The sequence below is a fragment of the Tetrao urogallus genome, assembly GCF_951394365.1.
Source record: "Tetrao urogallus genome assembly, chromosome: 6".
NCBI classification, from domain to species: domain Eukaryota; kingdom Metazoa; phylum Chordata; class Aves; order Galliformes; family Phasianidae; genus Tetrao; species Tetrao urogallus.
In genome coordinates this window covers 7,328,990-7,342,926 of record NC_136819.1, presented here as the reverse complement: position 1 = coordinate 7,342,926, position 13,937 = coordinate 7,328,990, and the positions used below count along the sequence as shown (strand labels likewise).

Sequence of the window (13,937 nt, the reverse complement as noted above, 5' to 3'; positions counted from 1 at the left end):
ATGTGGGAAGCACTGAAACCTAGGAATGTGTTTATTAACATAAGTATAAACTGAAAAATGAATTGCAAAAATATGATGGGCCCATGCTAAGTAAGGAAAAAGCCAGGAATTACAGCTTTCAGTTACAAACCTATTTTCACTACTTATTAAATATATCGTTGTGACCATATTGCTTGATGATCTGCATCATTCACCTGCCTGGGGAACTCTTCTTCCCAGACCATGGCAGAGAAAGGGATCGAGGAGAAGCAAAGAACTGTAGCAGCTTCTTTCTGCCCCTGACTCTTGTAGATGAAAGGGGAACAGGGAATGCTTTGGCTCCAAGCCTCTCTGCTAAGATGACCTGTAAGTACTGCAGACTGCTCTATCTTATTTCTTACTGAAGTAAGAGGTAGGGAACACCTTTTTCCTGGTTCAGTTTAACCTGAAAGCAGAACATGAGCTGTCACTGAGCAGCACCACTATGAGCCTTCTAAGACAAAGTTATTGCCAAGCACTGAATAATAAATGCCAGATCTATACTCACTCAGTTCAAAACACCATTCAAGTCTGTGCCCTGAATGTTTCAAAATAACAGGAAAAAATAGAAGGTCTTCCTAAAGGAAGATTTTATATTACCTAGAAAATGCAAAGCCTGCAAACATTTCCTGTTGCTTTTTCCCAGCACAGAAGCAATTTGAGAAAACAATGTTTAATTCCCAAGCAATCCTCTAGGTCTGCACTGCCAGCACAGCTGCCTACATGCAACGTCCTGGCAGACCACTGGGACACAGAGGAATCATGGAATAGAATTCCAGTGGGAATAATATAAGGAAACATACTACACAGTGGCAAAAATGCACTTGCAGTCTCATGTATCATATAAGTAACTCTTGCATCTATTCATCAGCATCAGTCAAATCTGTGGTAAGGGCAGAGGCTTCCAATAAGTCTAGGTCTTGATTATGTTCGAGGAACCAGAGTTCTACCCAAGGAAAAAATGCAGTTCAAACTCTACATGTTGCACACCAAAGACACTACACTGGTCTGCAGCCTCAAGACTCAATTTAACTGTATCTGCTGTTCACAGAACTGCTTGTGACAGCAGTCTTTTCAGAGTTACATCTCTAGGTTTCTGAATTGTCAATGTAATTAAACTCTGACAAATTAGTTTGGAAAGGAAGTTTCCAGAAAGCTATCGGGGAGGGGGTGAAAATGTGGCAGAGCACTTGGACTTGGATCACACAAAAAATGTAACAGTGCAGAACTGCAGCACTTCAGAATAACACCATTCTTGTAACACATGTTCATGTTTTTGATGAATTAATGACCCATAAATCCATTACAGTTACACCTCTACTTAAAGGATCAGAGTTCTTTCTCTCCAAACAGAAATTGTTGCCTGCAGAAATTAAGCTTTCAGATGTTTCTTAGGAAACTGCAATTAACAAATTCTTCCCGTTCCCCCCGCTGTCTAAAGGAAACATGCAAAACCTATTGAAATAAGAGTTATGACAAATGCAGTGATAAAGTTTTAGTGGTGAGAACAGTCATATGTGCAAGGGCTAAATTTAGCCTCCTGTTTTTCACCAGCAAAATTGGCATTAAGAGGAAAATTCAGGTATAAGACAGACTGTGTGCTATTTAACCAGCCTACTTTTTAAAAGGTTGTTGTTTCTGTCGTTACTCTCTAAGCTCTTTTCAATTATATATATTTTTGTTACCATTCGATCTACTGGTTTTCTTTAATATTCATCGCACGTTTGGAGGAGACTTAACCTGTGGGATGGCTATAGATATATCTGGCTTCTGAGTTAATTGATGTGTTATTCTGACTTTCAGGATGACTTGACAAATGTGATTGCAATGACTTCAGTAAATACATACTCTTGATATACATACATATAAAGTGAATTTAGTATATAAGAAAATACACTTTAAAATGTATACAAAAGAGCATAGTTGACATTAATCTAAGACAAGCATTATACAGTGTTTATGCCATAGTTTTGGTGTGTGAATGCATACTGTAAACAGCATAAGTTAAATATAATTCCTATGTAAGTGAGAAGTAAAAACACAATGGGAATGGAAGCCCTAGAAATCTCTTGCTTTCCATAACTATTTTGGATGTAGATGCAGAGGTCAAGAAGAGCTAGAAAGCCACCTTTCTCCTTTCTATCATACGGCTCCTCCCCAAAGCAATCCAAGGGCAGCCACAAGAGAGCAATGGCACAAATATTTGTCAGAGCACTACAGAACACTTCAACAGATTTCCATCCTCATGTTAAGAGCAAAGGGACACCTTGAGGTAGTTTTGCACCATTAAAAAAAGGAAAATGACTTTGGTAATGAAGGGGGTCTTTCATATTTGAACAGTGTATAATTTGACTATGTTCCAACCTCACTGAAATTCAAGATCATACTTAATAATGTAGATGATCTTTGTAGTCTTCCTTCTCCTGTTTCTGGAACATAAATTGTAAGTGAAGTATCTACACACCTCCAGGTTACCTGAGGAAGTAACAAAATTATTTATCTCTAAGTAGTTGTATTAAGGTAAAACCTTTATCTTGAACTGTAGTAATTTATCTGTTCTTCATTTTCATTCATGTTCTCCATACTTTCTTTTTTATTTTGCAAAGAAACAATTAAAGCTATCAGGCCATTAGTAAGCACACAGTTCCTTCTCCCTCAACATAAGATTTGCTCTTTTCTGCACTATGTTTCAAACAAATTTCCCATGATATCCAGGTACGAAGCTTTTCCAGTAGCACAGGAAAATCTTTGATTGCTTATTTCTTTACATGGAATTAAACTAGCAGAGAATCTCAATATAATCAACAGGAAAGAGTTACATTTACCTTCTGCAAACTTGTTCATGACTTTCCAGAAAAGAAAAAGAATTCATGCTTTCAGTTTAAAGTACACAAATGCATTGCACTGCTTTTTTAAAAAAAATCCTGAAACTGTACTTTGGTTCTTGAAATTCAAAGAACTTGGACTTTGCTGTTCATTTGACATTGTCTGTGGCTGTTTTGTACGGACAGAACATACAGAATATGATCAATTTTGAATGGCAGCATTTTATATTCCTTTTCAGGATGAAAATAAGATAAAAAACATGGCAAACAATGCCTCACAATGAGTAAAATCAAGAACGTTGAAAGTTTTACTCATAAGTTTGACTCATTACAACTCTGTAAATGTTTTATGCATTTATCTATATAAACCTATACGTACTTACTATCTTGATGAAACCCTGCTACTTTTTATGTTCCTGAAATATAGTTCCATATAAAGAATCTTGCTTTATTTGGTGAACTACACATCCTGTTTGCATTCTCTTCTCTTCTGAAGAGCAGAAATACACGAAGGATCAGCTTCCAATGGAGGAATCAGTCCCCTAGAATGATCTCCACAAAAAAAACTTTCTCACATTCCACTGGAAGCTGGGAGGCCACAGTTCATCCTGTGAGGCCCTTTTGTTTCTTTGCCCTTTTGTCCTTCCTGAAGTTGATAGCATCAATCGCTACATTATTTGTAGAAGTATGAGATTCTTAAACTCCTCTACAAGAACATAACTGCATCCTCATAAGTTGCACCTTAAATATCCACCACATTTCAAAGCTCACATTTTAGTTTCTTGATTGTCAACTATTTTTAAGTCAAAGAGCGAATTCTGACTTTCTGACATGGTACAGTACTGACCTCCTTCTTATGACCCATGGCATACATTATGCCTAATGGCCATGGTAATATTCACAATATTCACCACTTTTCTGTTTCAGCATCTATTAGCCAACTTTCAAGAAGGAAGGATAGAAAACTTTTTAGATAGGAAAATTTACTTTCTATTTATTATTCCACTCACTGTGACATTAAAGAAAATTCATTATGATTAATGGCCCAGACTTTTTATATATTTCTTATCTTTATAAATGTCTTTTTTTTTTTTTTCTCTCAATCCTTAAGCTCATAACAGCTTTCTCTGACCTTTTCAAACTTTTTACTTTAATTTTTCAAAGGTTGCATCTGTCTATATCTTAACTAGGGGAAGAAAAACTCAGTCTGTAGAATATTCTCAGGCCATGTATTTTTATGTAAGGCAGCTTTTATACTTTTCATTTATGTGACTGAATTTTAGTGATACTCAGTATCAGCAAACATGAGGTAACTATGTATTAAGCACTTTGTTGCTACATCTAGCAGTCAGTAGAAGGTAGGCAGCCAGCACGTCATTGCTAAGTTGGCAAAACACTGTAACAAAAGGCAGTGCAGAAATTCACCAGGTCTGTGCAGAACAGTGGCAGCCTACCACTGCACTGCTCTGCAAAGTTGCCCTTGCTTAAAAAACAAAAACCCCACCACACAAAAAACGCGCCTATACAGGAGAAAAGCAACAACAACAAAGCTTTAAGGTTGATTTCAACACTGACACAGTCAAACTAATGAGAATGAAATGCTAATTCAAACTCATGCAGCCGATTCATGTTGGCAGACCAAGGGCAGAACATTAGTTCAAACCAGCAATAACGGTTCACTTTCTCTCTCTTTTCTATGCCATATCTATTCTATCCTAAAGTGAAGCAATGTATCTATTCCTCTTGAATTTTTTTTTTTTTCCAAAGCATCCATGTTTTTAAAAAGTCCAGCTGTGTACAAAGACATGCATGACCTTTTTGGCCGTTCTGATTCATGCTCCACCATGTTTTTCAGTTAAGAAGTTGCAAGGGAAATCTATTAGAGAAGCAGTCCAGAAAGAGGTGCAACTTTTGTGGTCTTAACTTCTATTTTAATAATTACATCATTCAGATTTCCCGCCTTCCTGTTTTTGTTACAAATTGCTATAATTCCTTCAGTCACGCAATTTTTATTCCAATGTTTGCTTCATTCTTTGAGCAACCTGGTCTTGTGGGAGGTGTCCCTCCTATAGCAGGGAGATTGGAACAAGATGACCTTAAAGGTCCCTTCAAACCCCAGCCATTCTATGATTCTGTGATTCCTCATCTGCAGCAATTGCTGTTGGCTTTACCTGGTGTCATGAAGTGACCTTGAGGAGCTGTTCTCAAATGTCCATATGACAAACAAGGTTTTCATTTGACTATTTATATGAGGTCCATATGGATTCTCTTTATGATTATATTACATATTTGGTACACTTAGCCTTTTTACAGCAATTTATCCTCATAAAACACCCCTGTGCTCTAGAAATACTATCAACATTTTACAAATACAGAGCAGAACAATGAAAAAGATGAAGATGCAGCTTATTAAGGTATCCAAATGCTTAAGGATGCCTATTGGGATCTTTAAGAGCGGTCTGACATATAACTCCTGTTGAACTAACTGAAGATTTTTTACTAAATGCCTAATTTGCATTTTTACTTTTCTGAAAACCTTTAAAATCTGACTCACCCATGTCACCCTTCAAATCCAGACCAGTGCATTACGTCTAAAACTCATTAGCCCTTAAACTTATGTTCTAAGCAATGCAGTGCTTCCCAAAATAGAGCAAATTAAGTGAAAAATAAAGATGTGTCACCAGCACCCAGTCGCTGACCTGCCCCTCTCTGCTGCACACCAGTCCATTGCTGGGATGGTGGCAGGCCACAGACACAGCTGCACGGGCATTATGTATGAAATGAGAGGTTTCCATGGGGACTTTGCTGCTGAGTGTGTTGGAGGGTCTGTGAGACCAAGTTTGCTGACAGACCCTCATGTTGGGCTCAGCATTCCCAATTCAGTTCAGTTTGGCTTTGCAGTAACTACTGCAGCTGTCCAGCCCTGCTGCAACACACATGGTAAAGCCAACCACATTAATGGCTCAAACCAAGTGTGGTGCTGCATGTCAGCTGTACCCTTCATGTGGCTGGGGCTAAGCAAGTAGTTGCTTCATTAGAGAAAAACACACACAAGCCAGGGGAAATGCCTTCATTTCTGCACAAAAGCTAATTATGTATATTCTCCAGCTACGCTTTTCTCAACTGAGAGAACTGTGGAGAGGTAACGGCCTCGGGATGTGCCAGGGGAGGTTCACAATGGATAGTAAGAAAAACTTCTCAGAAAAAGTGGTGAGGCACTGGGATGCACTTGCCCAGGAAGGTGATGGAGACACCATCCCTGGAGGTGTTAAGAGTCATGGAGTCATGGCACTGACAGACATGGTGGGGATGGATTGCAGTTGAATCTTTAGAGGTCTTTTCCAACCTTTATGATTCTATGATAACATGACATCTTTAGACAGGTCTATTGCCTGGCCAAACAGGAGATTGCTAAATTTGTCTAATGCACAACACCTTCACACAGCTAAGAAACATAGGTTATAAAAATCACAACTTCATCTTTTGCCAAATTCTGCTACAAAGACGCCCTCTTTCAGCACAGGTTTTCTTCACCTCTCTGTTCAGGCCCCCAGTTGCTGGAGAGTGGCTGGATCTGCTATCAGGGCTTCTCCACCATTATTAAGTCAACAAAATCCACAACTTAAATCAAGCCAGTATACTATTATATGATTGCAAATCATGTTATTTATTTTTGGAAGCCAGGTAGACTGTCTTCTTACCATGATATCCAAGAATTGGCTGAACAAACCTTGTGGGCAGCCAGTTTAGTGGGATACCATATGTATTTTAATCAAAGAAATGGGAGGTAGGGTAAATTTGTATATTCTTGACATAATACTGGAACTCTACAGAAGTGGTTTCTGAGTCAGGGCTCATGGGTAATGCGTTCCTTGCCAGACCCTCTGAGATTGCCTGCAGCTTCAGAAAATGAAAATGTTAAAACCGAGGCCAATACAAAGATGCTGCCTGCAGCATAATTGCTCACTGTTGTTGCGCATCGGCTGGCGAAGGTTAGGGAGCACTGCTCTGTGTAACTGAGCAGGTTTGCAACGATATCAGAAGTCTGTTGTGTAATAGTGCTTTAAGCAAGCCAGGTAGAAATAAATACAATTTTATTTATTTATTTATTTTACCTTTAGGTAGTGGTAATGAATTTTTACTGAGCACACCATGTTTGAAGAACGCTCCCAGATCGATGCCAGGTACTCTCTGCCTCAGGCTGATGGAAAAACAGGTACTTTAAAGAAATCTGGAAAGCTGTTATTCAAGTTAGATGAGGCTGAAGTCCTCCTATGCATTTCAAGTAATTTAGTATTCAATGTGGGCACTGATTCAAGTAGACATTTTAGGAACAATCACCTGATATACAAATATGTGATTGATCCCTTGGTAAATGAAAATTACAGAAAATCACAGGTCTCACCAAAATTGCTGTTTGTGTGAACAAATTAAATTGGATTATAAGAACAAAACGGATTTGTCTAATTTTAAAGAATCCTTATCCAGTAATTGCATGAATTACTTTAATTTGAATATTTTTTAGTAAGAGAGAAGCCAGAATGGCTGCAACTAACACTGGATACAAGCGAACTTAGTATTGTATCCAGTGTTTGCTTGTATATCCTTATTCATTTATAGAAGAGCTTCCCCTCTTCCTTCTCTGAATATCTTGGTATTTTTCCTGGTTTCCTCCAGACTTTTTGGCATATCCAAACATTTGTCAGTAAGCTGCACTTTGAGCTGTACTTCAGACTTTGCAAATGACAGAAAATGTTCAAGAATACACTGAAATAAGACTGCCCTGTGCTACATGAGCTAATGTATGTCAGAGAATATTAAGGAACATAATGTGAGGCTGTGATGATAGCCACTCTAGCACCAAGGCTTCACAGTACGACAAACGTTTCAACTTCTATTTTAACTCTTTAAATGTCTCCTCCTCATACTAAGCAAACTCCACTTGATGATGTAAACATAATAGGCTCCTACTTCAAACCGTACTCTGCCTTTCCCTTATGATCAGAGATGTACAGAAAGAGCATCATTAATCTTTCAGCATTTCCGAGCAGCTGGAGCACAGCTTCTTCATTAAGAAGCTTCCTGACGTGAAAGTTTTAAAATCGGTGCTATTGCCAAGATACAAAAAGGCAACCATAATCCTGAAACACGCAGACACAAACACTCAGTTTGCATCTTGTCAGACCTACAACCCCTACACCTGCTACAGTCATACGAGAAACAGCCGGTTTGCCTTGTGAAAATGCACAGCTGAAAAGTTAGAATCGTAGAATCATAGAATGGCCTGGGTTCAAACTGTGTCGTACGTATGCTGCAGCGCAAACCCTACGTCTCCACAATTAAGGCCACAGGAGCACAGCAGGAGCCCCGTAGCCCCGCGACACGGCGGCGAGGCATCGGCCGCGCTGGGCAAGGTCGCTCCGAGCCGGGCCGTCCTCCGAGGCCGCGGGCCAGCCGCCGCCTGCCGGCCAGGAAAGTTGCCCGCGACCCTGCCCGCAGCTCGCAGGCAGCCGGCGCCGAGCTGCACCGCGGACGCTCGCTAGGCGAGCGGGATCGAGAGCGATCGGGGGGCTTCGCCCGCCTTCCGGGGATGCACCCAGCGCCGGGGCTGCGGGGAGCTCCCGCTCCCGCCGCCGGCATCCCCGCGGGCCAGCAGGCCTCGCTCCGCCGTTCCCGGCCTCCGCCTGGGGAACTCGCCCTCCGCCCGCAGCCGGGAACGGCGCCGGCCGCCGCGCCCGGCCCGCCGAGCCGCGCCGCCGGCCATACCTGAGTCGGTGAGGCGGGGCCGGGCTCTGTCCCGCAGGTAGTAGATAAAATCCCGGCAATTCTCGTTCTCCACCGCGCCGACGGAGCACAGCTCGGCCAGCAGCTGCAGCGCTTTCTGGCAGATCTCGTCCTCCCTGTCGCCGGGCATCGCCCCCCAAGCATCCTCGGGAGCGGAGCGGAGCTGTGCGGTCAGGCGCCGCGCCGCTGCCCGCCGCCCGCCAGCAGCCCCCCGCGCCGCCGGGCCGCCGCCCGCATCCTCCGCCAGCGCCGCCGGCCGCCTGCCGCACCCCCCGCCGCTAGCCGCGCCGCCGGGGGCCGCCGACCCGGCGCCGCTGCCCGCCGGCCGCGCCGCGCCTCGGTGGCGGAGGAGGATGATGGAGAGGAGGAGGGTCCCACCAGTTGAACGCGGGAGCCGGGAGGGCGGGCGCGCGCCCCGCCGCGCCTCGGCAGCCCTCCCCGGCGGGGAGCGCCCGTCCAGCCGCTGCCCTGCCCGCCGCTGCCGGCGCCTCTGCCGGTGGGCTGCGCCTTTCCGCTGGGGCGGCGCGACCGGGCCGGGAAACCGGGGAGAGGCTCGACAGGCGGCAAACCTCGGGGAAGTCTTCGTCCTCCTCTTCATCCCCAGCCAGGCCCCAGGCCCCTCTTTGCTGGTCTCCGTTTGGTCTTCATTTACAGTTAAACACCGTGAGGTTTTGTGCACCGCTGCCTACTCCTTTTCAGAAAGAATTACATTCGCTCAACTAGTTGTCTTGAAATTATTTTTCTATACGTAATGTGTGCCCTCACTCTCGGGAACCTAGTGGAGGGGAGAACCTTTATAATGTCATGGCCCTGTAGCAAATGGTACGCTCCAGCTGTTTGGTGTGGTGGGTTCAAAAGAGTTAAAGCACTGGTGACAAATCCCGGGCACCTTAGACTTGGACATGGCTTGAGAGGCAGGCATAGCACCGGAGGCAGGCGTGAGAGCCTCCTGCCCCCTGAGGAGGCAGCTGTGGAAACGTAGGGGTGGCACAGCCTTCTTCCATCACACGTGGTTATCACAAGAAATAAGCTGTAAGGTGCTGCTTCCCTTTTAGGACTTGTAGGCAGGGCGGCTGATTGATGTAGGGAGAAGTAGCCACCACGTTTAACCTGATGTTTGTGTCTCTGTATTGGGATGGTTTGACCAAATCTCAGAGGCCAGAATGCTCTGGGAAAGTTCAAACTGGCATAGATGTTCAGCCTACTGTTTAAAGACTGGTGATAATGGTTCTAGAAATAGTGTGTACAGCAACATCTTCTGTAGAAGTTCTTTTGAAGAACTGAAGTAAGTTAAATTGTGTTCTGTTAATGGAGATATTAACAGCAGGAATTGTTTAGTAGTGTAATGATTTCTAGTGCTTTGGCAGCATTGCTTTTAGCATGACTTTTTCCTCATTTACAATAGAAAAAGGATATCTCTAAAGTGTGATTGTATAAGCCAAGTATAACTTCCACAACAAACAGGCATCTTTTTCACTCTGGTTTTTCTTAGAAATTACTAAATGATAAAATGGTCTGCAGCTGTTATAGTTGCTGAAGTCATATTTTTAAAGCCCAGAGATGTTCATGCCATAAGTTTACGTTTTCACATCTAAGCAAGAGGAAACTTCCTACTAGCCTCAATAAATGCTGCACAGATACTTATGTTAGTGCTGCCAATAGCAGTGGCGTTGACTTGCTTCTCCAAGCATTGGAGAAGAGAGGGAAAAGAGAATTTGAAAGAGTTGCTGTGAAACACAGTGTTCTTGGAAACCAAGTACCAGGCAGTAGGAGTACTGCTGCTGCTCTTGTGCTACAGTGAAGAAGGGCTTCACTGCAGCACAAGGAGAGATTTATAAAACATAGGAGAACTCTGATATACCAGAGTCTCTTTGGGGGAAAACTGACTTCAGAAGGCTAAATGAATTATTCACGTCTGTAAGCTCTCTGTAAGGGAGCAACTCTTTCATCTCTAACACCAAATTGAGTACCGCTCCATGCTGGGGATAAAGAGGAGGAAAGACAGAGAAGCTGTCAAAGGCCACTGTTGGAGACATCTGTCAAGTACAATCTGAGGAGTCCAGTGATCATGCTGGACAGCTGTGGTGTTCTATTGCTTGCACTGTGTCCAGGATGGTTGAAGGTATCAATTGAAAGGAATATTAATGTATTTACTCAAATGTGGTTTTGATCCTGTAGCACCATAAGCCTATCATTAACCTGGAATTCTAGCTCACTGCAGAATGAACTCTGGACAGCTGGGTGATGGAGTGGTAAATTCTTTTTCTTTCTCCTCTAATTAAAGTGTCTTGCTTCATTTTTAAATGGTAGCAATTTGAAGGTGCTGAGATGTTTGTAATGCAGGTGATGGCAGGAAATTTCTCACAGCCTCGTAGAGGAAAGACCATGAAATTGCTTGGATGTCATTCATAATAAACAAAGACATATATTCTCAAAAGCACTAAGCATATACTAAGTGCATTATCCAAGAAAATACCCATGTCTTTTTCTAGAGATAACTGCAGTAAATGTAATCTGCTGTGTCTAAAAGCAGATGCAATCTCTCCTTCCTATGCACATTTGTGAAAACTGGATTACCTCTCCATTTGTTGCCATCAGTTATGTGTTTTTGTACTTGCAGTCATCCCTGGTTTTGATGAGTTTACTCTTGTCTCAGCTGCAGATTTTGCCCATTCAGGGCAGGCGTTCTGCTGAAGATCACCAGTGAATGCTGCCCTAATTAACTGTTGTCCTGGAAGGGCATTGCATGCAGCAGAGGGCCACTCCTTTTAACCATATGTTGAATGTTAGAGTTTGTAATTACTGACCGTAAGGGAGGTTGTGATGAGGAGGGGTTTGGCCTCTTCTCCCAGGCAACAAACAGGACCAGAGGAAATGGCCACAAGTTGAACCAGAGGAGGTTTGGATTAGAAATAAGGAAGAACTTTTTCTCTCAGAGAGTGGTCAGGCACTGGAATGGCTGCCCAGGGAGGTGGTGGAGTTGCTGTCCCTGGCAATGTGTTCAAGAGGCGTCTGGATGAGGAGCTGTGAGATACGGTTTAATAGCTTGTGGTAGCGATGGTAGTGGGAGGACAGGTGGACTAGATGATCTTGCAGGTTGTTTCCAACCTTGTGATTCTATGATTCTATGATTCTATGGATGGACAACAGGCCAGAGGCTGAGTAATCTGCACCATGATCAAAGAACTCAAGGTTTCTGGCTGGATACCAGCCAATTATTCATTACTTGTGCTTTCCAAGCCCACTCCGTGTCCTTCACGGCCCCAGGAGGTATAGAACAAAAAATCACTTGAGCTCCCACTCCTTGAACTAAATGCCCTGAACCCATGAAATCTCTTTTCATAGTTCATAGGTTTCTCTGAGCAATTTCATCACTGCAATTTCATCTCCAATCACAAGGGAAAAGTAAGAATCTGACAAAGCAAGTCACAGACACCCCAAATGAAACCTGGCTTTCAACAGCATTGGGTGTCACAACCAAGTTCAGTGTTTCCAGTTTATAATCACCTGGACCTTGAATGTGCCTTCACAGTGGAGTCGCCATGATATGAGGTGCTCCTAGACAGTGCTTTAACTGTACAAAAGATAAGATCTATGTCATTTGGTTTTTTACTCATTTCCTCCAAAATGGGTGGAGTACAGCATGTACTCAGGTTCTCTGTAGTGTCTGAAATTAAAGGCTTCAGGCCTGAACCAGGAAGCATTTATTAGTGCCTACTAATATGAATTCTCACAGGAAGCATAAACGTATTTATCCAAACAAAACACATAAGCTGACTTGTCACTGGGTTTTCAGTTAACAGAGAACTTTCTGAAGCAACCGAGTCACACAAGGAGACACGATCCAATTTTGGCTGATCTGAATTTTGAGATAACAGACTTGGAAAAAAAGAAGTATAGAGAACTCGGCTTGCTAATTAATATTCCCAAAGTGTCAAAGGTTATAGCCAAGTAAAAATGATGGGAAACCTTCTGAGCGTCACATAAGAAACCAGCTTTCAGCACGTTTCCTTGTCTGTGCAGCTAGGATATCTCCAGACTGACAGCAGGAGCTGAATCCAACTGGCTGCTCAGTGAAGCTGCTAAAGTAAATACTGACGTGGCTGTGCTCCAAAGCAGTACTGGGCAGTACTCGTGCATTTTTGAAGTAACATTTAGCAAAGTTCTGAGCACCACTGGGCAGTTTGTGGTTGCAAACAGAAACTGCATCAACTCTAGCGAGTTCTCACTCATTTAATCTGTGAGTGCCTTGATTCAGATGATCATAACTGCAAAGCAGACAAATGCTAGGCAATTTCACGAGGTGCAGATCAATGGAGAGTAGAGCGCAGGAGAGAAAAACCAAGGTAACACTGGAGAGAGGGAAGCTCCGCACGACTACCCGTGACAAGTTTGCCATACTTGTGAAGAGTGCTTGTATCTCGGTACATTGGAGAGCCAGAGATCTCAAAGCCTTTCCTTTCCCTTATTCTGTTTTATTATGGTCTAATGGAATTCGCTGCAGTAACAGAAAAGAATGCATCAATCCCTCCTCTGCCCCAAAATGCTCTGTTTCAAGAGAGCGCTGCACACCACAGCCCATGAAGTCAGCTATAAGCAGTTACATTGGCCTACTTTGCCGTGTGCTTCCTTGTGATTTTTAATAGCGCTGCATGTCTTCTTTATCCCAAACCAGCAGTTCTCATTCTGTGGACTAGAATATCTGCTGCCATGCCAGAGCTTGAAATTATGTCACAACACAGATGCGCATCAACGCAGAAATTTTCCTATGTGCTCAAAAGCAATCGGCCTCCAAACACAAATCTCTGATAGCAGAGTGATTGTTCTTCTAATCCCAGCTCCTCTGAGCATAAAATCTTCCTCCTGTAATACAGACGCTTATTCCAACAGGAAAAGGCAGCAGTGGGCTGTTTAATGGAAGAAATAATTAAGCGGATCAACTTCAGATGAATACAAAATGAACTAGATAAGCTTTTCATATAGCTACCAGGCAGATTACGCTGTTTTTTGGCTCATCAAGGAAAGAAAACAAGACGCTCTTCACAAAGCATGAGGACTGACACACGCTCCTGAGACAGACCTCCCTCTTTCAGGGAGGCATCCCTCTCAGTGAGTTGTTTAATTTTCCTGCTAGGTTGTAGATGCCAAACGAGTGAATATTCTTCTGGTAGGATGGCATTATGGTCTCCTGAATTTACAGGAAGAAGCCATAGAGGCAGAATAACTGACGTGGATCGTCTCAGATGCGTACGTGCAAGCTCTACAATATTTTAATGTGCTGCTGAAGAGTTACGTGAGCAGCTCCTCTGA

General features: G+C 43.1%; 1 protein-coding gene across 1 annotated transcript in view; it reads right to left on the bottom strand.

Annotated features, from left to right (window-relative positions):
• SYT9 (synaptotagmin 9) overlaps nt 1-8,760 on the bottom strand; it is a gene marked incomplete at its 3' end in the record, with an annotated part of 63,146 nt that extends 54,386 nt beyond the window's left edge. The window contains exon 1 of the mRNA XM_079537218.1: nt 8,610-8,760. Within this exon, the coding sequence (XP_079393344.1) occupies nt 8,610-8,757 (148 nt within the window). The 5' untranslated portion in view covers nt 8,758-8,760. The remainder of the gene's footprint in view (nt 1-8,609) is intronic.
• Between the last annotated feature and the right edge of the window lie 5,177 nt (nt 8,761-13,937).